Source organism: Melopsittacus undulatus, chromosome 5 (assembly GCF_012275295.1).
Source record: "Melopsittacus undulatus isolate bMelUnd1 chromosome 5, bMelUnd1.mat.Z, whole genome shotgun sequence".
Taxonomy (NCBI): domain Eukaryota; kingdom Metazoa; phylum Chordata; class Aves; order Psittaciformes; family Psittaculidae; genus Melopsittacus; species Melopsittacus undulatus.
In genome coordinates this window covers 508,027-532,789 of record NC_047531.1, presented here as the reverse complement: position 1 = coordinate 532,789, position 24,763 = coordinate 508,027, and the positions used below count along the sequence as shown (strand labels likewise).

Below are 24,763 nucleotides of genomic sequence, written 5' to 3'. Positions count from 1 at the left end.
TGGCGCCCTGGCAGCCCAGCACCCAATCAGTCATAGAACCATAGAACAGTCAGGGTTGGAAAGGACCTCAAGATCATCCAGTTCCAACCCCCCTGCCATGGGCAGGGACACCTCACACTAAACCCTATCACCCAAGGCTTCATCCTTGAACACTGCCAGGGATGGAGCATTCACTACCTCCCTGGGCAACCCATTCCAGTGCCAACCCAGCCCAGGATACAGTTGCTTTCTGGGCTGTGAGCACACACTGCAGCTGGCTCATGTTCATTTTCTCATCGACCAACACCCCCAAGTCCTTCTCCTTGGGCTGCTCTGAATCTCTTCTCTGCCCAACCTGGAGCTGTGCACAGATGCCAAGAGGAGGAGACTTATGATAATAAATCACTGGACTTCGTTATCATGTTCACTGCCTATACACAGTGATTATGAACATGCATGTGACTAATGGAATTGTGGACGTATATGAACCTGTAGCAAATACTGCTCATTTGCACTATGGTCACGCACCCAGCGCTGTTTGATTGTGCTTTATTGACTTTGTCCCTCAATAGAACCTCATTACCATGTTCAGAGGAGTGAATTCACATTTCACACAGGGGAAGTTCAGGTTTGAGGTAAGGCAGAAGCTGTTCCCTGTGAGGGTGCTGAGGCACTGGCACAGGGTGCCCAGAGAAGCTGTAGCTGCCCCATCCCTGGCAGTGCTCAAGGCCAGGTTGGACACAGGGGCTTGGAGCAGCTGCTCCAGTGGAAGGGGTCCCTGCCTGTGGCAGGGGTTGGGACTGGAGGAGCTTTCAGGTCCCTTCCAACACAAACCATTCTATGATCACCAGCTCCTCCTGCACCCATCCCGCTCCAGGCACCCGACTGGGTGGCACTGGGTGTCTCTCAGCACCCAGCTGTTGGGTGTCTCAGCCTCGGCTTGTGCCATGGGTGACACAAACGTTACTGCCGGAGTCAAGCACAGTTTAACTGGGCTGGAAGCACCCACAGTGCTGAGCGTGGCTGCGGGGCAGAGCCCTGCCTGTGCAGCCAGGCCTGACACCGCCTGCCCCACTGCCAGCCCCTGCCCAGCGTGTCCCTTCCTGCAGCGGGACTGAGGATGCCAGCATCGGGATTGAGGATGCCAGCATCGGGATTGAGGATGCCAGCATCGGGATTGAGGATCCCAGCATCGGGATTGAGGATGCCAGCATCGGGATTGAGGATCCCAGCATCGGGACTGAGGATCCCAGCATCGGGATTGAGGATCCCAGCATTGGGACTGAGGATCCCAGCATCGGGATTGAGGATCCCAGCATCGGGATTGAGGATCCCAGCATCGGGATTGAGGATCCAGCATCGGGACTGAGGATCCCAGCATCGGGATTGAGGATCCCAACATCGGGACTGAGGATCCAGCATCAAGGAATGCCTTGGACTGGAAGAGACCCGCAGCTCACCAATCCCTCTGCAGCTCCACCCCCGCGACAGCTCATTGGCTGCGCTATGCTACGTCACCGTCGGCCGCGCTTTCCCATTGGCCAGGCAGGCGCTCAGCTCCGCCCCTCTCCGGGCCGGGCGGTAGCGGCGGCCATGGCAGCTGGACGGGAGGTGCCCGTCCGAGATGGGGCCGTGCCCGAGCCCTCGTCCGCGGCCGGGCCCGTACCGGTACCGGTACCGGTGCCTGGTTCCGGTGCTGGGGCCGGGGACGGTGCCGGGGCCGTGCCCGCCGCCACCCGCCTGAGAGCCTTCGCCTGGTGCCGGGAGTTCCTGGCCGGTTCCTGGAAGCTCATCACGCCTGACGAGTTCGGCATCGAGCCTGTGAGGTACGGGCCTGCCCGGGCCCCGCTCCCAGTGCCTTCCCCTTGCCCCGTACTGGTGTCCCAGCCCCCCTCCCACTGCCTCCCATTCACTGCCCCAGCAGACCCTGGCTCCCTCCCAGTGGCTCCCAGTTGCCCTCTAACTGGTGTGCCAGGTCCATTCCCAGTATCCCCAGTTATCCCCCCAGCCGGTGTCTCTGTCCTCCTCTCAGTGTGCCCCAGCTGTCCCTGACCGATATCCCAGTCACCCTCCCAGTGTCCCCCAGTGTCTCCCATTTGCCCAGCCCCGGGTGTTGCAGTCTCTCTCCCACTGTCCCCCTGTTGCCTCCGTTACCACCGTCCCAGTGTTCCTGACTTGCCCCTGGCTGGTGTCCCAGTGCCCCCAGTTGCCCCCCCCCCGTGTCCCAGTCCCCTGCCCCGCTGCCCCCCATGGCCCCACGGCTGCGGTGTCCATGCTGATGTGGGGCCGCAGTGGGGGGCTCAGCAACCTGCTGTACAAGTGCTGGCTGCCGGAGCGAGTGCTGAGCGTGGGGGACGAGCCACGGCAGGTCCTGCTGCGCGTCTATGGGGCCATCCTGCAGGTCAGCACCCACACCCTGCTCCCTCTGCACCCCCCGGTAACCTCCTTACAGCAACCCCAGCATCCCTCAGTGCCCCCATCACCCCCAGCACCTCTGACACCCCCCATTTGTACCCACAATCACCCCTCAGTACCCCCATCACTTCCTGGTACCCCCAGTCCCTCACATACCCACAGTATCCCTCAGTTTCCCCCATCAGTCCCACCATCTCCAACACCCTCTGGCACTCCCAGTACCCTCCATCACCCCATACCCTGAGGTACCCCCATACCTGTGGTCCCTCCTGTCCCCCTGTGCAGGGCTTGGACTCGCTGGTGCTGCAGAGTGTGATGTTCGCGGTGCTGGCAGAGCGGGCGCTGGGGCCGCGGCTCTTGGGGGTGTTCCCAGAGGGGCGTCTGGAGCAGTACATCCCGGTAGGGACGGGGGGAGCCCCCCCCCGCCTGACCCCTCCCCGGTCACCCCATGGCTCCAACCCCCCCCACCGCCCCCAGAGCCGGCGCCTGCGCACCGAGGACCTGCGGGACCCCAACATCTCCGGGGAGATCGCGGTGAAGATGTCCCGGTTCCATGGCATGGTGATGCCCTTCAACAAGGAGCCCAAGTGGCTCTTCGGGACCATGGAGCGGTGAGGGTGGCTCCCGACGCCGGGAATCCGGTGGGATCCAGGGACACAGGAGGTGGTGGGAGGCAGCACCCAGGGGTGTCCATCCGACCACCGCACTCATCTCCCACCTGCAGGTACCTGAGGCAGATCTCGGAGCTCAGCTTCCCCCAGGCAGAGCAGCTGAGGAAGCTGAAGCAGCTCAGGATGTACAACCTGGAGGCAGAGATGAGGAGCCTCCGGTGAGCAGCACTGCACTGATCCTGTCTCATTGCTGAGCTCCTCACAGGAGCCAGGGGGACCCGGCTGCTCTGGACCTGGTCTGTTCCATCCCATGCCCTTGGTGGATGTCACCATGGGACAGTCTTGGAAGGGTCCCTGCATCCCTGGGGCAGGGTCTCTGCCATGGTAGATATGAGGCAGAAGCAGCTGCTTCAGTGGAAGAGGTCCCTGCCCATGGCAGGGGTTGGAGCTGGAGGAGCTTTAAGGTCCCTTCCAACACAAACCATTCCATGGTTCTATGCTCCTGAAGCTTGGATCCCAGCTGTGTCCATAGCTCTGTCCACCCATATGGGGCAACGGCACTGGTGGTGACACTGGTGACCCTAGTGACCCCCATGGTGGCTGTCTGAGGTGTCCTCCCATTCTCACCCACAGGGATCTGCTGGAGTCCACCCCTTCACCCGTGGTCTTCTGCCACAATGATGTGCAGGAGGGTGAGTGGCTGTGGCTCCCCCAGCTCCAGCATTCCTGGTGGGACACCCCCAGACCCCCATCTCCCCACAGGGAATGTCCTGCTGCTGGCTGGGCGTGAGGCCTCCTCCTCCGACAAGCTGATGCTCATTGACTTCGAGTACAGCAGCTACAACTACCGGTGCGTTGGGGCTCCTGTGTCCTTGTCGGTGTTCCCAGTCTGCTGGGGCCGGGACTGGGACTCAGCTCCTCTGGACTCTTCCACAGGGGCTTCGACATCGGGAACCACTTCTGCGAGTGGACCTATGACTACACACACCATTCGTGGCCCTTCTTCAAGGCTACCCCGGAGAACTACCCCAGCCGGGAGCAGCAGGTAGAGCTGGGGGACACCGGCTGCATCCCAGAGTAATGGAGTGAGCCAATGGGATGGGGTTCAGTGAGGGAAACTGCACCTGGGTCACACCAACCCCTGCAATGCTCCAGGACTGGGGAAGAGCAGCTGGAAAGGGCAATGGAGCTGGAGCAGGGCCTGGAGCACAAGAGATGGGGAAGGGCTGAGGGAGCTGTGGGGTTCAATGGAGAAGAGAAGGCTCAGGGGGGACCTGATGGCTCCTCCAAGTGCCTGCAGGAGGATGGAGCCAGGAGGGGCTGGGCTCTGCTCCCAAGGAACAAGGGATGGGACAAGAGGAACCGGCCTCAAGCTGCACCAGGGCAGGTTTAGATGGAGCTGAGGAACAATTCCTGCCCCACAGGGTGCTCAGGCATTGGAACAGGCTGCCCAGGGCAGGGCTGCAGGCACCGGCCCTGCAAGGGTTCACACACTTGTGTAGGCAAGGCTCAGTGCCATGGGTTAGTGCTGGCCTTGGCAGTGCTGGGAATGGTTGGACTGGATGAGCATGAAGCTCTTTCCCAACCCGGCTGATGCTGTGATCTGTGCTTTCCTCATCCAATGCCCCCACACTTCCATCCCACAGCTGCATTTCATCCGTCACTACCTCTCGGAGGCCCCAGGCTACCGCAGGGATGCAGCACCTGAGGAGCAGGCACGCATTGAGCAGGAGATGCTCACTGAGATCCAGCGGTGCGTGAGGGCACAGGACCCCCATCAGCCCCAACCCTGCCCCCTGCTCCGTGGGGTGTATGGGGCAGGACTGCTCCGTGGGGTGTGTGGGGCAGGACTGCTCCGTGGGGTGTATGGGGCAGGGGTGACGGCTGCTCTCCCGCAGGTTCGTTTTGGCCTCTCACTTCTTCTGGGGGCTCTGGTCCATCCTGCAGGCCAAGATCTCCACCATCGAGTTCGGGTACCTGGTGAGCACTGCCCTGGGCTCCCCCTCAGTGTGGGGTGTCGGGGTGGGGGCCACAGCTCTGACCCCCTCCTGTCCCCCCAGGACTATGCTCAGAGCCGCTTCGAGGCCTATTTCCAGCACAAGGCGCAGTGCTGAACACCCACAACGTCCCCAACGTGCAGCCTGTTTCCCTCTGCCATGTCCCTCCCCACACCTCTAGGGCTGGTGCAGGGGCTGCACTGGGACCAGGGGCTGCTCCTTCCCCTCCCTCCGACAGCAGAATGTGACTTGGACCAATAAACACAGTGGCGATGGTGGTGACAGTGGTGATGGTGACAGTGGTGATGGTGACAGTGGTGATGGTGACAGTGGTGATGGTGACAGTGGTGATGGTGATGGATGTGATGGTGGTGGTGGTGATCAGAGCCTGCTCACCCTGTGTGGCTGCTGCTCTGCCCCCCAGCAGCACTGACCCCTTCTCCCCTGACCCCATTGCTGGGGGCTGTGGCTGGGGCCATGCAGTAGCACTGGGCTGGAGGGGACAGTAATGGGCACAGCACCAGGACCTGCCCCATGGGCTCTCTGGACCTGGTGAAGGGGACCCTGAGGTGCCTCTGCAACCCCCAAAGGGAGCAGGGACCACCCCAGCACCCTGCCCCTGCCTATCCCTGCCTGCTCCTTGCAGCAGGGCCATGTGGGTCACAGAGCTCCAGCACCTCTTCCCCTTCCCATGGCTCATGGCTTCACCCTCCCCATGGCCTCTGGGCCCTTGACACATGTGGGGCAGCACTGGGGGTCAGAGCATACTTGTGCGTGCAGCAGGTGATGGGACACACACATGTGCGTGTGCATGACTGAGGGAGGCAGTGTGCGGGTCCCTGCTCCAGGATGGGGTCCCCTTCAGGATGCTGCTCCTTCTCCAGGATATGGGTCCCCCCCCGGGTAATGTGGGTTTGCCCCCGGGGGTTCTGCACCTTTAGGATGCCGGTTCCCCCCCCCCAGTGTCAGTGTCTCTGTCCTGGGGTCTCTGCAGGTGTGGATCCCCCCCTGGTGCGGGTGTCTCCCAAGGGGTATCCGGTGCGGGTGTCTCCCAAGGGGTATCCGGTGTCTCCGCTGTCCCTGCCGGTTCCTGACCGGTGCTGCGGATCCCCCTCGGGCCGTGCGGGTCCCCCCGTGCGCGCTCCCGGGGCGGTGCCGCTGCCGCCGGTGTCCGGTTACCCGGAGCCAGCCGGGGCTGTCGGGGTCCGGCAGCAGGTACCGGGCACGGGGGGTGCCCCGGGGGGGGACACGGACACGGGCACGGACCGGGGGGGGACCCGAACCCGACGTGTGCGGGGGGAGAGGGGGGAGGCTGCCCCCGGGTCCGGTGACCTTGGGGGGGCGGAGGGGGGTTCGGGACCGCCGCGGTGCGGGGACCGTGGGGGCAGCGCCGGCAGGGTCACCCTGTGCCGGTCCGGGCAGTGCCGTGCAGTGCGGTGCTGTGTGGTGCTGTGCGGTGCAGTGCTGTGCGGTGCTGTGCAGTGTTGTGCAGTGATGTGCAGTGCTGTGCGGTGCTGTGCAGTGCTGTGCAGTGCTGTGCAGTGCCGTGCAGTGCGGTGCTGTGCTGTGCAGTGTTGTGCAGTGCTGTTCTGTGCGGTGCTGTGCTGTGCCGTGCAGTGCCGTGCAGTGCTGTGCAGTGCCGTGCTGTGCTGTGCAGTGCCATGCCACACTGTCCTGCGCTGTCTGCACTGTCCTGCAGTGCAGGATGATATGGTTTAGTGTGAGGTGTCCCTGCCCATGGCAGTGGGGTTGGAACTGGATGGTCTTGAGGTCCTTTCCAACCCTGACCATTCTATGATTGCACGCAGCAGGTTGCAGTGCTGAGCCATGCAGTGTAGCCAGGGTAGTGCCGCGCAGTGCACTGCACTTGAGGGCAGGGTGATCTGGTTCAGTGCAGTGTAACACAGTGGGGTGCAGAGCAGTAGTGGTTACCAGTTAACAGTTGGTAGCTCTGTGCAGTGCAACGCACGCTGTGCAGCTGTGCAGTGTGGCTGTGCAGTGCAGTGTGGCTGTGCAGTGTGGTGCAGCTGTGCAGTGTGGTTCAGTGCAGTCTGCTGTAGCTGCTCAGTGGAGTCCATGCAGTGTAAGCAGCGCAATGCAGTGTAACCGTGCAGTGAAGTGTCCCCCTGGCTTCGTGGTTCCCTACAGGGGACAATGTGTGCCATGTCCCAGTGCAGGGGACAGTGTGTGCCATGTGCTGTGTGCCATGTGCTGTGTGCCACATCCCAGTGCAGGGGACACTTGTGTGCAGGGGACCCCCCGATGCAGGGGACAGTGTGTGCCATGTGCCATGTGCTGTATGAGGCTGCTGACACTGTTGCTGCTGCCTTGTCCTTGGCTGTGGGCAGGGCCCAGGCAGCTGCCTGCAAGTGAGGGGTGTTGGGGGGTGTGTGTGTCCCTGCGCATATCACTGTGCCTGTGTCCCTGTGTGTGTCAGTGTGTCCCTGTGTGTGTCTATGTCCCTGTGTGTGTCCGTGTTCCTCCCTGCCCATGTGTATGTGCCGCAGCCGCTGCTGCCTCTGACCCTTCCCTCAGTGGGCCCTTGGCCAAGGCCGTGTGACCACAGCACCGGCACCAGAGCCAACCATGGCCTGTGCCGGGGGGGACCCGGGGGTGTCCCATGTGGGGCCTGTGGGGGGGGGAGCTGGGGGTGTGCCCGTGTGGGGCCAGGCTCATGGTCTGGGGTGGGGGAGTGTGGGACTATGCCCATAGGGCTGCAGTGTGTTGGGGGGGGATGTCTGGGACTGGGATATGTGGGGTGGGATCACAAGTGAGGCTATGCCCATGGGGTTGGGATGTGTGGGGTGGGACCATTGGAGCCGTCCCCACGTGAGGCTGTGCCCATGGGGCTGGGGTGTGTGGGGTGTGCTGTGTGCAGACCCACATGTGTGGGTCCGTGTGTGCATCCCGGTGCCCACGTGGTGCTCTTTGCCGCAGGCGCCATGGCGGAAGCCCACCAGGCCGTCGCGTTCCAGTTCACCGTCACACCGGAGGGTGTTGACCTGCGGCTGAGCCATGAGGCTGTGCGCCAGCTGTGCCTCGCTGCTGCACACGCATGGAAGAAGCGCCTGGTGCAGGCCAAGGTGCGGACCCAACACCCCCATCACCTGTTGTCACCCCAGCCGTCACCGTCACCCTCATTGTCACCCCGTCACCCCGTCACCCTCATTGTCACTCCATCACTGTGACACCCCTGATGCCGTCACCTCAACACCCCGTCACCCCATCATCCTGACACCCCATCCCCATCATCCCGTCACCATTACCCCATCACCCCCATTGTCACCCCCACTGTCACCCCGCTCACTGCTGTCCTCTGCCCACAGAACACCTTCCTCAGTGGGGTGTACCCGGCCTCCCCGTCCAGCTGGGCGCTCGTGGTCATGGCCACTGCTGGCTCCGTCTACTGCCAGGTCGACCCTTCCCGGGGGCTCATCACCCGCATCCAGCACTACCTGCCCCAGAGGTGACACTGGGACATGGGGACATGGGGGTATGGGGTAACACAGGGGGAACATGGAGGGACATGAGGACATGGGGGATACCAGGGACAAGGGGGATATGGGCACACAAGGACATAGGGGACATAGAGAGCCATGGGATGAGGCCACCACCCCCATGTCACAGTGCTGCAGCCCACAGTGGAGCCCATCCCCATGTCCCAGTGCATGGACACGATAGACCCATGTGTGTGTCTCCAACACCCTACACAGTCACAGGGGCTATGGCATTGCCCTGGGAGCCAACCCCACACATCCCACCCCCATAACCCCCTGCAGCTCAGCCCCACATGTGTGCACTCAGCATCCCCCCTCCCAGCTCAGCCCCACAGAGGGGTCCCCATGTGCCATGTCCCTGCAGCCCTGTCCTGAGCCCCAATGGGCGCACGATGCTGAGCGCGGTGCTGTTCGGTACCGGTGTGTGGCTGGGAACGGTGTTGCTGTTCCGCCGCACCCTGCGCCTGCTCCTCACCTACCATGGGTGGATGTTCGAGCCCCACGGCCGCGTCAGCCGCAGAACACGTGTCTGGATGGTCAGTGCCTGTGGGTGTGCGATGGGGTGGGGATTGGAGATGTAATGGGAAGGGATGCAGATGTAATGGGATGGGATGCAGATGTAATGGGATGGGATGGAGATGTAATGGGAAGGGATGCAGATGTAATGGGAAGGGATGCAGATGTAATGGGATGGGATGCAGATGTAATGGGATGGGATGGAGATGTAATGGGGAGGGATGCAGGTGTAAGGGATGGGATGCAGATGTAATGGGAAGGGATGCAGATGTAATGGGAAGGGATGCAGATGTAATGGGATGGGATGCAGATGTGATGGGATGGGATGGAGATGTAAGGGATGGGATGCAGATGTAATGGGATGGGATGCAGATGTAATGGGGAGGGATGCAGGTGTAAGGGATGGGATGCAGATGTAATGGGAAGGGATGCAGATGTAATGGGGAGGGATGCAGGTGTAAGGGATGGGATGCAGATGTAATGGGATGGGATGCAGATGTAATGGGGAGGGATGCAGGTGTAAGGGATGGGATGCAGATGTAATGGGATGGGATGCAGATGTAATGGGGAGGGATGCAGGTGTAAGGGATGGGATGCAGATGTAATGGGATGGGATGTGCTTCATGGCCACTCCATGTTCCTTCCCTGGCTCCGTGTCCCCTCAGGTGATGATGAAGGTGTTGTCCTTCCGCAAGCCGCTGCTCTACAGCTTCCAGACCTCACTGCCCAAACTGCCTGTTCCCCCTGTGCAGGCCACCATCACCCGTGTGAGGGATGGGATGGGATGGGATGGGGTGTCTGTAGTGGGGTGCTGGGTCTGTGATGACATGGGATGGAATGAGATGGGGATGGGATGGGGGTTGATAGTGGGATAGGGTGGGATGGGAGAGTCTATGATGGGATGGGGATGGAGGATCTATGATGGGACGTGGGATCTATGATGGGTTGGGGGGTCTGTGGTGGGATGGTGGGTCTATGATGGCATGGGATAGAATGGGATGGAACGGATGGAGATGGGGTGGATGGCATGGGATGGGGATGGGATGGGATGGATGGAGATGGGGTGGATGGCATGGGATGGGGATGGGATGGGATGGGATGTGTTTGGGGTTACCCAAACCCCTTCTGCAGTACCTGGAGTCAGTGCGGCCACTGATGGACGATGAGAAGTACAACAAGATGGAGGTGTTGGCCAAGGAGTTCAAGGAGACAATCGCACCGCGGCTGCAGAAGTACCTGATCCTCAAGTCCTGGTGGACAACCAACTATGTGAGTCAGCAGCTCCAGGTGACGGATGTGGGGGGACCTTCACCACGTGTCAACCACGATGGACACATGGACACGTGGTGATGGTTCCCCCCATCCAGCACCATGGATGGTGTCCCCAGCTCAAGCCCAAGGTCCTCCTGCCCATCCCTCATCATGGGAAGGGGGATTTGGGGCCTCCCAAGTGGCCCTGTTGGGTTGGGGGGTCCTGTCCCCCATCTCCAACTTCATCCCAATCCCATCTCCATCTGTATCCCATCTGCATCCCATCCCACCTCCATCCCATTTGCATCTCTATCCCATGTTATCTCTATCCCATCTCCATCTGCATCCCATCCCATCTCCATCCCATCTCCATCCCATTTGCATCTCCATCCCACGTTATCTCTATCCCATCTCCATCTCCATCCCATGTTATCTCTATCCCACTTCCATCCCCATCTCCTCCCACCCCATCCCTGCAGGTCAGTGACTGGTGGGAGGAATACATCTACCTGCGTGGCCGCGGCCCCATCATGGTCAACAGCAACTACTACGCCATGGTATGGGTCTGGGTGTTCCCAGTGCTGTGTGACCCCCGGACTGCCCCACATCCTCATGGGGTGTTGTGCCCCACAGGATTTCCTGTATGCCATCCCCAGCCCCATCCAGGCTGCGCGCGCAGGGAATGCTGTTCATGCCATGATCCTGTACCGCCGCAAGCTGGACCGCGGAGAGCTGCCTCCTGTAGGGATCTGTGGGGCTGACGGGGTCCTGGGCTGGGGAAATGGGGGGCAGGGGGAGGCACTGTGGGGCTGGTGCAGGGGTATCTGTGGGTCTGGGTTAGGGGATGCAGGTTGGGGGTGCAGGGGTATCTGTGGGTCTGGGTTAGGGGATGCAGGTTGGGGGTGCAGGGGTATCTGTGGGTCTGGGTGATGCAGGTTGGGGGTGCAGGGGTATCTGTGGGTCTGGGTGATGCAGGTTGGGGGTGCAGGGGTATCTGTGGGTCTGGGTGATGCAGGTTGGGGGTGCAGGGGTATCTGTGGGTCTGGGTTGTTGGGGTGCAGGTTGGGGGTGCAGGGGTATCTGTGGGGCTGGGTTGTTGGGGTGCAGGTTGGGGGTGCAGGGGTATCTGTGGGTCTGGGTTGGGGGTTGCAGGTTGGGGGTGCAGGGGTGTCTGTGGGTCTGGGTTGTTGGGGTGCAGGGGTATCTGTGGGTCTGGGTTGGGGGTTGCAGGTTGGGGGTGCAGGGGTATCTGTGGGTCTGGGTTGCTGGGGTGCAGGTTGGGGGTGCAGGGGTATCTGTGGGTCTGGGTTGGGGGGTGCAGCTCACAGCCCCCCTCACCTCTGCCCCACAGCTGATGGCTCTGGGCATCGTCCCAATGTGCTCCTCCCAGTCGGAGAGAATGTTCAACACCACCCGCATTCCAGGCAGGGAGACCGGTATGGGGCACGTGGGACTGTGGGGTCACAGGGGGGACCCCAACCCTTGCAGGTTGTGTCAGGGTGTTCTTGTCTGTGGGGTGCCTGTGACTCCTGTGTCCCCGCTCCAGACCAGCTGTTACACCTCGGGGACAGCCGGCACGTGGCTGTGTACCACCGCGGGCGGTTCTACCGGCTCTGGCTGTACCAAGGGGGACAACTGCTGCGGCCCTGTGACCTACAGCTCCAGTTCCAGCGCATCCTGGATGACCCCTCGGAACCACAGCCGGGAGAGGAGCGGCTGGCGGCGCTCACCGCGGGGGAGAGGTGTGGGGCTGGGATGTGGGGCTGGGATGTGGGGCTGGGATGTGGGGCTGGGATGTGGGGCTATGGGGCTGGTGGTGCTCACTGCAGGGGAGAGGTGTGGGGCTGGGATGTGGGGCTGGGATGTGGGGCTGGGATGTGGGGCTGGGATGTGGGGCTATGGGGCTGGTGGTGCTCACTGTGGGGGAGAGGTGTAGCAATGGGGACCATGGAGCTGTGGGCTGTACAGCATGTGTGTGGATACTGTGCGTGCAGCAGGTGCTGTGCATGTGGCACATGCTGTGGGTGCTGTGCACACCATGCACCCTGTGCTGTGTTGCTGTGGGTGCTGTGTGTGTGCTGCCAAGCAGCAGGCACAGGGGATGGGGCCCTGGGGACACCCATGGGTGAGGACTCACTATGGGTCAGTGTGGGAGCTCCAGACCTCACTATGGGTCTCAGTGGGACACGTGCTGTCCCTATGGGTCTCAGTGGGACACACGCTGTCCCTATGGGTCTCAGTGGGACACTCGCTGTCCCTATGGGTCTCAGTGGGACACTCGCTGTCCCTATGGGTCTCAGTGGGACACGTGCTGTCCCTATGGGTCTCAGTGGGGCACGCGCTGTCCCTATGGGTCTCAGTGGGGCACACGCTGTCCCTATGGGTCTCAGTGGGGCACGCGCTGTCCCTATGGCTCTCAGTGGGGCACGCGCTGTCCCTATGGGTCTCAGTGGGGCACGCGCTGTCCCTATGGGTCTCAGTGGGGCACGCGCTGTCCCTATGGGTCTCAGTGGGGCACGCGCTGTCCCTATGGGTCTCAGTGGGGCACGCGCTGTCCCTATGGGTCTCAGTGGGGCACGCGCTGTCCCTATGGGTCTCAGTGGGGCACGCGCTGTCCCTATGGGTCTCAGTGGGACACGCGCTGTCCCTATGGGTCTCAGTGGGACACTCGCTGTCCCTATGGGTCTCAGTGGGACACGCGCTGTCCCTATGGGTCTCAGTGGGGCACGCGCTGTCCCTATGGGTCTCAGTGGGGCACACGCTGTCCCTATGGGTCTCAGTGGGGCACACGCTGTCCCTATGGCTCTCAGTGGGGCACACGCTGTCCCTATGGCTCTCAGTGGGTCCCTATGGCTCTCAGTGGGGCACGGTGCCTGTCCGCAGGGTGCCGTGGGCCGATGCCCGCACCCGGTTCTTCAGCCGCGGCCCCAACAAAGCCTCCCTGGACGCCATCGAACGCGCCGCGTTCTTCGTGTCGCTGGACACGGAGGCTCACGGCGCCGCCCCGCGGCGGGAGGGCTGCATGGACGCGTACGCCAAGTCCCTGCTGCACGGGCACTGCTGCGACCGCTGGTTCGACAAGTCCTTCACGCTCGTGGTCTACAGCAACGGCAAGATCGGGGCCAATGCGGAGCACTCGTGGGCTGATGCACCCATCGTAGGGCACCTATGGGAGGTACTGGGACACACTGGGAGCACTGGGAGCACTGGGATGGGGCTGCACATGGACATCCCATAGGGACCCCATTGGATACCCCATAGGGACCCCATTGGACACCCCTTTGGGAGCCCCATTGGGAACACTGGGGATGGGGCTGCCCCTGGACACCCCTTTGGGAACCCTATTGGACACACTGGGGACCCCCACTGGGAACACTGGGGATGGGGCTGCCCCTGGACACCCCTTTGGGAACCCCATTGGGAACACTGGGGATGGGGCTGCCCATGGACACCCCTTTGGGAACCCTATTGGACACACTGGGGACCCCCACTGGGAACACTGGGGATGGGGCTGCCCATGGACACCCCATAGGGAATCCCATTGGACACACTGGGGATGGGGCTGCCCCTGGACACCCCTTTGGGAACCCCATTGGACACCCTGGGGACCCCCACTGGGAACACTGGGGATGGGGCTGCCCATGGACACCCCTTTGGGAACCCCAGTGATGGGCACCCCATAGGGAACCCCATTGACACCCTCATTGGGTATCCCAGCGCTTGGGACCTCCATTGGGTGCCCCTACTTGAGCATCACACAGTTTGGGACCCTCATTGGACACCCTCTATGGAGTGTATCCGGTTGGGGACCCCTGTGGTGCACCCCAGTGTTAGAGACCCCATTGGGCACTCCCAGTTGGGGACTTTTATAGTGTACAATAAATGGAGTACCCCCAGGCTGGGAACCAACATTGGACACCCCCAGTCTGGGACCCCTCTCCTGGGGGGCAGGTGTGGGGCTGGGAAGACTTGGGGGGCTCACAGTGGGGCAGTGGAGGTTGGACTGGGGGGATGGGGCAGTGCTGGGGGGGGGATCAGGGGTAGGGGGTCCAGAGGGTGTTGGGGGGGTCTCAGGAGCCATTGCCCCACACCCACCTCTCTCCCCTCCCAGTTCATGCTGGCCACAGACCAGTTCGAGCTGGGCTACACGGAGGATGGGCACTGCAAAGGGGAGCCCAACACGATGCTGGCCCCCCCCCAGCGCCTGCAGTGGGACATCCCAAAGGAGGTGTGTATGAACCCCAACCCCTGCCCCACATCACGGGGTGCTCTCTGCCCCACGGCACCAGCACACGAGGTGTTGTTGTCCCTCTGTGTCCCAGTGCATGGTAGTGCCCAGGGTGGGTGATGTGGGGCAAGTTCTGTGTCCCTATGGATGCTGTGTCCCTATGGATGCTGTGTCCCTATGGATGCCGTGTCCCTATGGGTGCTGTGTCCCTATGGATGCTGTGTCCCATGTCCCTATGGATGCTGTGTCCCTATGGATGCTGTATCCCTATGGATGCTGTGTCCCTATGGGTGCTGTGTCCCTATGGATGCTGTGTCCCATGTCCCTATGGATGCCGTGTCCCTATGGATGCTGTGTCCATGTCCTGCAGTGCTGTGCAGCCATCGAGCGCTCCTACCTCCTTGCACGGACGCTGGCTGAGGACGTGGACTTCCACGTGTTCCACTTCTCGGAGTTCGGGAAGGGGCTCATCAAGCGCTGCAGGACCAGCCCCGATGCCTTCATCCAGATCAGCCTCCAGCTCGCACACTTCCGCGTGAGCAACGGGGCTGTGGGGGAATGGGGAGGGATTGGGATGGGATGGGATGTGGTGGGATGAAGGTGGGATGGGATGGGGTGGGATGAGTTGCATTGGAAGGGGATGGGATGCAATGGGATGTGTTGGGATGTGATGGGATGGATGACATGGGGATACATTGGGACACATTGGGATGTGATGGGGTGTGGTGGGATGGGATGAGGTGGGATATGATGTGTTGGGATGAGGTGTGATGGGGTGGGATGAGGTGGAATGTGTTCAGATATGGGGTGTGGGGATGATGTGGGATGTGTGGGGATGATGTGGGATGTGTTGGGATGGGATGTGTTGGGATGGGATGTGTTGGGATGGGATGTGTTGGGATGAGGTGTGATGGGGTGGGATGGGATGTGTTGGGATGAGGTGTGAGGCTCTGTGCTGGTCGGGCAGGACAAGGGCCAGTTCTGCCTGACGTACGAGGCATCCATGACGCGGCTGTTCCGCGATGGCCGCACCGAGACCGTGCGTTCCTGTACCGCCGAATCCACAGCCTTTGTGCGCAGCATGGCTGACCCTACACAGAGCGTGAGCACTGGGGCTGCATGTGGCACATCCCATAGGGTGTCCTTGTGGGGCTCCTGCTCCTGGGCAATGACAGCCCTGGGGTAGTGCCCCTGTCTGCAGGAGGTCACATCCCATAGGGTGTCCCCATGGGTGCTCCTGGTCCTGGGCAATGACAGCCCTGGGGTAGTGCCCCTCTCTGCAGGAGGTCACATCCCATAGGGTGTCCTTGTGGGGCTCCTGCTCCTTGGGATGACAGCCCTGGGGTAGTGCCCCTCTCTGCAGGAGGTCACATCCCCATTGGGGCCTCCATCCCACACTGACATCCAAATCCCTGTGGTCCAAACCCCTCATCCCTCATGGAGGTCCTGACCTCTGGCAATGTCCCTACTCCTTGGGGGTGTCCCCATCCCTTAGGAAGATCTGTGTCCCTCATAGTGGTCCCTGTCCTTTGGGGCATCCCATGTCTCCCGAGGTGCCCATGGCTGGGTCCCGGTGTCTGTGCCATGTGTGACGCAGTGTCCCCGGTGTGTGTTGGTGCCCACAGCGTGCAGAGCGGCAGCGGCTGTTCCGGTTGGCAGCAGAGAAGCACCAGCTCATGTACCGCTTGGCCATGACCGGCGCCGGCATCGACCGACACCTCTTCTGCCTGTACCTGATGTCACGGTACCTGGGGCTGCAGTCACCCTTCCTCGCCCAGGTCAGCGCCACACTGGGCAGGGGACATGGGGTGGGCACACATAGCACATGGGGTGGGCATGGACACACATAGCACATGGGATGGGTATGGACACACATAGCACATGGGACAGGCATGGGCACAGATAGCACATGGACACAGCAGCATGCAGGGCACATGGGACACCACATAGGCACACAGGGCACCCAGGACACAGCATGGGCACCCAGGACACAGCATGGGCACACAGGACACAGCATGGGCACCCAGGACACAGCATGGGCACACAGGACACAGCATGGGCACACAGGACACACCATGGGCACCCAGGACACACCATGGGCACACAGGACACTGCATGGGCACCCAGGACACACCATGGGCACACAGGACACTGTATGGGCACACAGGACCCTGCATGGGCACACAGGACACTCCATGGGTGTGCAGGTGAAAGCCACCACCCTCATGTGTCACAGCACATGCATGTGCAAGGGCTGCACACACTACAGGGTGCACTGTGCCCAGCTGCCATTGCGGGGTGTCACTAGGGTGCAGTGTCTGCTCTGGGCTGCACTGGGGTGCACACTGGGCTGTACTGGTCTGTACTGGTGCCCTGGCCACACTGCAGGTGCTGTCGGAGCCATGGCGTCTCTCCACCAGCCAGACCCCACAGCAGCAGCTCAACATGTTTGACCTCAACAAGTTCCCTGATCACGTCTCCACCGGCGGTGGCTTCGGGCCTGTGAGTACTGGGGATGAGGGAACTGGGGGGGTCCTGGGGGTGCAGGTGAGTGCTGGGGTACTGGGGGGGTCCTGGGGGATAATGGGGGTATCATGGGGTTCCAGGGGAAGCTGATGCCCCATACCCCCCATGGCCCTGGGCAGACACATGCTGCAGGCAGTGCCCCAGCCCCATGACACACTGGGTCCCACCTTCCCCTTTGCCCGCAGGTGGCAGATGATGGATATGGTGTCTCCTACATCATCGCTGGGGAAAACCTGATCAATTTCCATGTGTCCAGCAAGTTCTCGAGTCCTGAGACGGTGAGAGCAGGGCTGGGAATGAGCAATGGGATGGGAATGGGATGGAGACACTTGGGCTGTTGGTGAGGAGCACAGCTCAACACCCTCTGCTCTGGAGCCAGGCTGAGAGCTGGGCTGGGGCAGCCTGGACAAGAGAAGGGGAGAGCTGAGAGCAGCTCCAGTGCCTAAAGGGGCTGCAGGAAAGCTGGAGAGGGGCTTGGGACAAGGGATGTAGGGACAGGCCAAGGGGAATGGCTTGAACCTGCCCAAGAGAGGGGAGACTGAGCTGAGCTCTGAGGCAGAAGCTGTTCCCTGGGAGGGTGCTGAGGTGCTGGCACAGGGTGCCCAGAGAAGCTGTGGCTGCCCCATCCCTGGCAGTGCTCAAGGCCAGGTTGGACACAGGGGCTTGGAGCAGCTGCTCCAGTGGCAGGGGTTGGAGCTGGAGGAGCTTTGAGGTCCCTCCCAGCACAACCCAGTGCATGGCTCTGTGGCACTGGGGGCTGTGGGTCACGGTGCTGCCCCACAGGACTCCAAGCGCTTCGGCAGACACATCCGTCAGGCCATGCTGGACGTCGCGGAGCTCTTTGACAAGCCCAAGTGATGCTGGAGCCAAGCCCTGGGCAGGGGGCATGGGGCTGGGGGGGCTGCAGAAGCCTGGGTCCCACTGGAGGGGTTAGGGGTGCTGGGGGTGCTGGTGGGTTCCCAGGGGCTCTGCTCTGATCATCCTTCCAATAAAGGTTGTTGGTGTGATGTGGATGGATCCCCTGTAGCCAGCATGGCACCGTGGGGGTCCTGCAGTGCCCAGCACCTTCCCATGGGCAGCAGATGAAGGGTGTAACCGGTGACTGGTGATACACGTTGTGCTGGTGCCTGTTGCGTGGGGTGTGCAGTGGGGCACAGTGCCCCAGTGGCACCATCCTACCGTGGCTGGTGCGTCCATTGGGGCTGGGCTGGAGCTGGGGGGGGGGGGTTCAGCATCTCCCAGTGCTTCACCGCACCCTGCCTGCACCCTGCCTGCAGATCCATTCACATCCCTGCACACCCTGCCTGCACCCTGTGCCAGAGCAGCATCCCTGTGTTGGGACACGGTGGGAGGTGAGAGGGAGCTGTCACAGTGGTGTCCCTGCAGACAGGTCCCCTCTGTGCCCACCGGCATGGGGCCACCTTCACCACCACCGTCCCCAGCCCCACAGCCGTGTCCCGGATCCTATGGGGTTTGGGGCTCCCAACGCTCAGGCAGGATTGTGGGTGTCACTGCAGGAGTGGGCTGGGGAGACCTGCCCAGTGCTGAGCCCATCTCACATCAGGGCCCCATCCTGCACCCACATCTGCACTGGGGACCCACAAGCTGCAGATGGGTGAATCCAGGCTGGGTCCTGGTGGGGACAGCCTGTTGGAGCTGTGATGTGTGTCCAGAACCATCACACAGGGGCTGTCTGGAGCTGTGATGTGTGTCCAGAACCATCACACAGGTCTGTCCGGAGCTGTGATGTGTGTCCAGAACCATCACACAGGTCTGACTGGAGCTGTGATGTGTGTCCAGAACCATCACACAGGTCTGTCCGGAGCTGTGATGTGTGTCCAGAACCATCACACAGGTCTGACTGGAGCTGTGATGTGTGTCCAGAACCATCACACAGGTCTGTCTGGAGCTGTGATGTGTGTCCAGAACCATCACACAGGTCTGTCTGGAGCTGTGATGTATGTCCAGAACCATCACACAGGTCTGACTGGAGCTGTGATGTGTCCAGAACCATCACACAGGGGCTGTCTGGAGCTGTGATGTGTGTCCAGAACCATCACACTGTCTGGAGCGCATCCAGGGCAGTGACGCCCGTTGCATTGGGCTCGTGTCTGGATCCGTGACGCGTGTCCATTGGGAGTGTGTCCGGAGCCATCACGCGTGTCCGTCTGGAGCCGCTGGGTCCTGCTCCTTATCTGATCCCGGCTGGGCAGCGCGCCCAGTGCTGTTGTGTGGGTGCCACTGGGTGCACTGGGTGTTTGCACTGGTGCTGTGGGCGCTGCCATAGGTCACACTGTGCGGTTCAGTCCATGTCCCATCACCCGTGTCCCATCTCTTGCTCCCTCCCCCCCGCCCATCGTCCCTATAAAGGCCTCGGGGCGGCTGCGGCTGCTCCAGCCTGACCCGACCACATCCGTCCCGCAGGTGCTGGGGGGTTCTGGGTGGGTGCAGTGGGGCAGGAAATGGGTCTGTGGGTGCCGGGGGGTCGGTGGGTGCAGGGGCCGTCAGTGGTGCAGTGCCTGCTCCAGCCTCCCTGTTCAGCGCAGGTCAGGATGGGACCCGCGGCTCTCCTGAGGCTCTGCCTGATCGGCTGCCTGGTGCTGAGCCCCCGGATGCGAGGTGAGACCCCAGTACCCCGAACCCTGCCTGCACCCTGCAGCACCCCCTGCCTGTCCCCTGCAACACCCCCTGCCTGTCCCCTACAGCACCCCCTGCCTGTCCCCTACAGCACCCCCTGCCTGTCCCCTGCAGCACCCCCTGCCTGTCCCCTGCAACACCCCCTGCCTGTCCCCTGCAGCACCCCCTGCCTGTCCCCTGCAACACCCCCTGCCTGTCCCCTGCAACACCCCCTGCCTGTCCCCTGCAGCACCCCCTGCCTGTCCCCTGCAGCACCCTGAACCCTGCCTGCAGCCTGCAGCACCCCCTGCCTGTCCCCTGCGGCACCCCCTGCCTGCACCCTGCAGCACCCCCTGCCTGTCCCCTGCAGCACCCCCTGCCTGCACCCTGCAGCACCCCCTGCCTGTCCCCTGCAGCACCCCCTGCCTCCGCTCTGCCTTCCCCAGCCCCTCGAACCGGGCTGGTTCAGGGTCAGCCCCCTAAGCGGGGCTATGGGCAGGGCTATGGGGGTCCCGGTGCTGACCCCAGCCCCCATTGCAGGGGTGCAGGCGGGTCCGTGCCCCCGTGAGTGGCTGTCGCTGGGGGGGCACTGCTATGGGTACTTCGGGCAGGAGCTGAGCTGGCGCCGGGCAGAGGTAGGTCCGGGGGTCTGGGGGTGTGTGTGTCTGTGTGTGTGTGTGTGTGTGTCTGTGTGTGTATGTGTATGTGTGTGAGTGTGTGTGTGTGTCTGTGTGTGTATGTGTATGTGTGTGAGTGTGTGTGTGTGTCTGTGTGTGTATGTGTATGTGTGTGAGTGTGTGTGTGTGTCTGTGTGTGTATGTGTATGTGTGTGTGTGTGTGTGTGTATGTGTATGTGTGTGAGTGTGTGTGTGCCCCATGGCTGTGGTACCCCCGATGTGCCTGTACCCCCAGGCCTGGTGCAAGGCTGCCCGTGGGGGGGGGCACTTGGCCTCTCTGCACACCCCCGAGGAGCACCGGGCACTGGCCGCGTTCATCAGCCAGAGTCAGCGGCAGCAGCGGCGCTGGCACCAGCGCCCACAGCGCGAGGAGGAGGATGATGATGACAACGTCTGGATTGGCCTCTACCGGAGGGTGAGTGTCCCTTGAGATGCCCCCAGTGCTGTCTGTAGTGCATCCATCCATCATCCATCCATGTATCCATCCATCCATCATCCATCCATCCATCATCCATCCATCCATCCATCCATCCATCCATCCATCCATCCATCATCCATCCATCCATCCATCATCCATCATCCATCCATCCATCCATCCATCCATCATCCATCCATCCATCATCTATCCATCCATCCATCCATCCATCATCCATCATCCATCCATCATCCATCCATCCATCCATCCATCCATCCATCATCCATCCATCCATCCATCCATCCATCATCCATCATCCATCCATCCATCCATCCATCCATCCATCCATCATCCATCCATCCATCCATCCATCCATGCATCCATCATCCATTCATCCATCATCCATCCATCCATCCATCATCCATCCATCCATCCATCATCCATCCATCCATCCATTCATCCATTCATCCATCCATCCATCCATCATCCATCCATCCATTCATCCATCCATTCATCCATCCATCCATCCATCCATCATCTATCCATCCATTCATCCATTCATCCATCCATCCATCCATCCATGCATCCATCCATCCATCCATTCATCCATTCATCCATTCATCCCTCATGCATCATCCATCCATCCATCCATCCATCCATCATCCATCCATCCATCCATCATCCATCCATCCATCCATCCATCCATCCATCCATCCATCCCTCCATCATCCATCCATCCATCATCCATCCATGCATCCATCCATGCATCCATCCATCCATCCGTCCATGCATCCATCCCTCCATCATCCATCCATCCATCATCCATCCATCATCCATCCATGTATCCATCCATCATCCATCCATCCATCCATCCATCCATCCATCCATGCATCCATCCATCCATCATCCATCCATCCATTCATTCACCCTAACCCTATCCCTGTCCTTGTCCATGTCCCTATCCCTGTCCCTGTCCCTCCTTGCCCATCCCTGTCCTTATCCCCTTCCTTGTCCCTGTCACTGCCCATCCCTTCCCATCCCTGCTCCCATCCCCATCCTTGCCAGTTCCTATCCCTGTCCCTGTCCCATTCCTGTCCCCATCCCCATCCCCACCCCTGTCACTGACCCATGGTGGTGCTCAGGGCCAGGCCTGGTCCTGGGTGGACGGGTCCCGGCGGCGCTACTCAGCCTGGGATGGGGACGATGTGGCTGCGGGGCCACACTGTGCTGCGCTGGAGGATGCGGCTGGTGAGATCCTACAGGGATCATGGGGGATGCGGGGGATGGAGGGGGATGGGGGGTGGTGGAGGGTGATGGAGGGTGGTTGGGGGTGATGTGGGGCAGCTGGGAGGTAGTTGGGGTCAGTTGGTGGTTGGGAGCAGTTGGGGGTGATGTGGGGCAGGTGGGGGTGGTTTGGGGCAGTTGGGGGGCAGCTGGGGGCAGTTATGGTGCCTCTCCTGCAGGTTTCATGTCCTGGGACATCGAGTCCTGCAGTGAGAGGAAACCCTTCATCTGCAAATACGCTGCCTAAGGAGGGCACCCACAGACCTGTGCCCCCCATCACCCCCCATCATCTCCATCACCCCCAGACCTCCATGTACCTCCCTACAATAAAGTCCCCCCGAGCACCCCCGGCCCCGTGTGTTCTCTGCTGTGTCCTGGAGGTGTCCCCATGGCAGCAGGAGCCCCTCCATGGCAGGGGTGTCCCCATAGCCCCACTTTGTCCCCATCCATGGGAAATGGGGTTTTGGTGGTGGCACCGCTGGTGCTCATCGTGCAGTGGGAGAAGAACAGGCGATGCTGGTGCTGGGGATGAGCTTTATTGGTGCCGGGTGTCCTGGGGTGTTCATGGGGAGGTGTATGAGGGGGTACAGGGTTGGGGGTACACTGGGAGGTGCAGGCAGGAGGGCTTCCCAGGGCACAGCTCCTCAGGGCTGGTGCTGGCACAGGAAGGAGAACTTCCTGTTACAGTCGTAGTCATACCACAGCATGTAACCTGGGCACAGGCAGAGGGTCACCAGAGGTACCACCAGCACCCACCAGAACCCCCTCCACCACCGGCACACCCCTTACACCACCAGAACCCCCCTCCACCACCGGCACCCCCTTACACCACCAGCACCCACTGGCACCCACCAGAACCCCCCTCCACCACCGGCACACCCCTTACACCACCAGCACACACTGCACACCACAGCACCCCCCTTCCACCAGCAGCACCCCACATGTCACACTCTTTTACATCCATCACCCCATCTCCATCACCCACCTCCATCGTGTCCGTCACCCCTTTAACACCAACACCACAACTCCCCCACAGCTCACACACCCTCCTGTCCCGTGTGTCCCCTGTCCCCTGTCCCCATACTCACCGGACCGGTCCTGCAGCACCACACAGTCCTCCCTGGCCCACATCTTGCTGGGCTGTCCTGGGCCCCAGCGTGTGTAGTCTACAGCTGAGCTATCCGACCACTTCCACTGCCGGGACTGGGGGCACATGGGGGTCCGTGTGTCTTATGGGGTCAGTGGGTGCCGTGGTGTGTTCATGTCCCCATGTGTGCCTATGCTGGGTCTGTGTGTCCCATGCTGGGTCCATGTGCCCCCACTGGGTCTGGGTGCCCATGCTGGGTCAGTGTATCTCATGATGCATCCATGTCCCCATGTGTGCTGGGTGCCCATGTGGGTCTGTGTGTCCCATGTTGGCTCAGTGTCCCCCATGTCCCCACGTGTGCTGGGTGCCCATGTGGGTCTGTGTGTCCCATGTTGGCTCAGTGTCCCCCATGCCCCATGTGGGTCTGTGTGTCCATGTTGGCTCAGCATCCCCCATGTCCCCATGTGGGTCTGTGTGTCCCATGTTGCCTCAGTGTCCCCCATGTCCCCACTGGGTCTGTGTCCCCCATGTTGACTCAGTGTCCCCATGTCCCCATGTGGGTCTGTGTGTCCCATGTTGGCTCAGTGTCCCCCATGTCCCCATGTGTGTCTGTGTGTCCCATGTTGGCTCAGTGTCCCCCACATCCCCACAGTGTCCCCATGCCCGGCTCAGCCCCACATCACTCACATGCTCCTCATCATGGAGCCCGATCCAGACGCTGCCGGTGGCATGGCCCTGGTTCTCCAGGTAGGCAGCCAGGACATTGCTGGCGCCCTCGCTGTGGATGGAGGCCAAGTGCCCCATGGATCCGTAGCGCTCGCACTCCTCCTGTGGGGCAGGGGGTGTCAGCACCAGCACCCACAGACACCCCCCCCGGAGCCCCCAGACCCACCTCAGCCTCGGCCCATGTCAGCAGCTCCTGGAAGAACCCATAGCAATAGCCCCTGAAGGGACGCCAGTTCTTGGGGCAGGGGGCTCCGTCCTCCCCCTGCACAGGGGCAGGGGCTGGGGGGGCACCCAGGCACCCTGCAATACATGGGACACAGTGATGGGGGGCACCCACAGCACCCATTGCTGGGGGGATGGGGAGAGCTGCACCCCCAGTGACACACCCCCAGCAGGGACACCCCATCTAGAGAACACCCCTACCATGGACTGTCTCAGGGACACCCCCTCTGGAGACACCCTCTTATGGAACCCCCATCCAGGGACACCCCCATTTCCCTCAGGGCAGGGCTGGGACCTGGGCTGCTATGGGATGGAGATGAGGATGGGATCAGGGATTGGGGACCAAGTGTTGGGAATTGTGGAGCAGGAGTAGGAACTGAGATCTGGGAAAAGGGATTGGGGATTGGGATTGCAAACTGGGGGTTAAGGAGCAGGGAGTGGAGATCAATGACTGGGGAGCAGAGAGCTGGGAACAGGGAAGAGGTATTAGGGATATGGGATGAGGGATTGGGATCAGGGATGGGGGTGTTGGGGTCTCAGGGTTCAGGAGTTAGGGTTAGGGTTAGTTAGGTTAATCACCTCCCAGGCAGGCAGCGAGGAGCAGGCAGCCGAGCAGGCGAGGAGGGAGCCGGGACCCTGCGCGCATCCTGCCTGCGGATGGGATGGATGGCAGCAGGATGTGTGGGGCTGTGGAGCCCATGGCTGGGGGAGGATGG

The 24,763-nt window shown here is 61.6% G+C and overlaps 2 protein-coding genes across 2 annotated transcripts; both read left to right on the top strand.

Moving 5' to 3' along the window:
- The first annotated feature begins 7,917 nt into the window (after positions 1-7,917).
- Positions 7,918-17,912, top strand: CPT1B (carnitine palmitoyltransferase 1B). Its single transcript, XM_034062858.1, has 17 exons — positions 7,918-8,085; positions 8,329-8,468; positions 8,864-9,035; positions 9,681-9,782; positions 10,147-10,284; positions 10,746-10,823; positions 10,900-11,007; positions 11,618-11,702; positions 11,813-12,008; positions 13,150-13,441; positions 14,378-14,494; positions 14,865-15,029; positions 15,462-15,596; positions 16,120-16,272; positions 16,883-16,996; positions 17,206-17,298; positions 17,804-17,912. The coding sequence occupies exons 1-17, from the start codon at positions 7,945-7,947 to the stop codon at positions 17,876-17,878; spliced, it is 2,304 nt and encodes a 767-aa protein (XP_033918749.1). The 5' UTR covers positions 7,918-7,944; the 3' UTR covers positions 17,879-17,912.
- Positions 17,913-19,572: 1,660 nt separating this feature from the next.
- On the top strand, positions 19,573-22,259 carry LOC117436182 (dromaiocalcin-1-like). Its single transcript, XM_034062863.1, has 5 exons — positions 19,573-19,639; positions 20,177-20,271; positions 20,549-20,728; positions 21,871-21,976; positions 22,192-22,259. Exons 1-5 carry the CDS (start codon positions 19,573-19,575, stop codon positions 22,257-22,259), a joined length of 516 nt encoding a protein of 171 aa, XP_033918754.1.
- Positions 22,260-24,763: the final 2,504 nt, after the last annotated feature.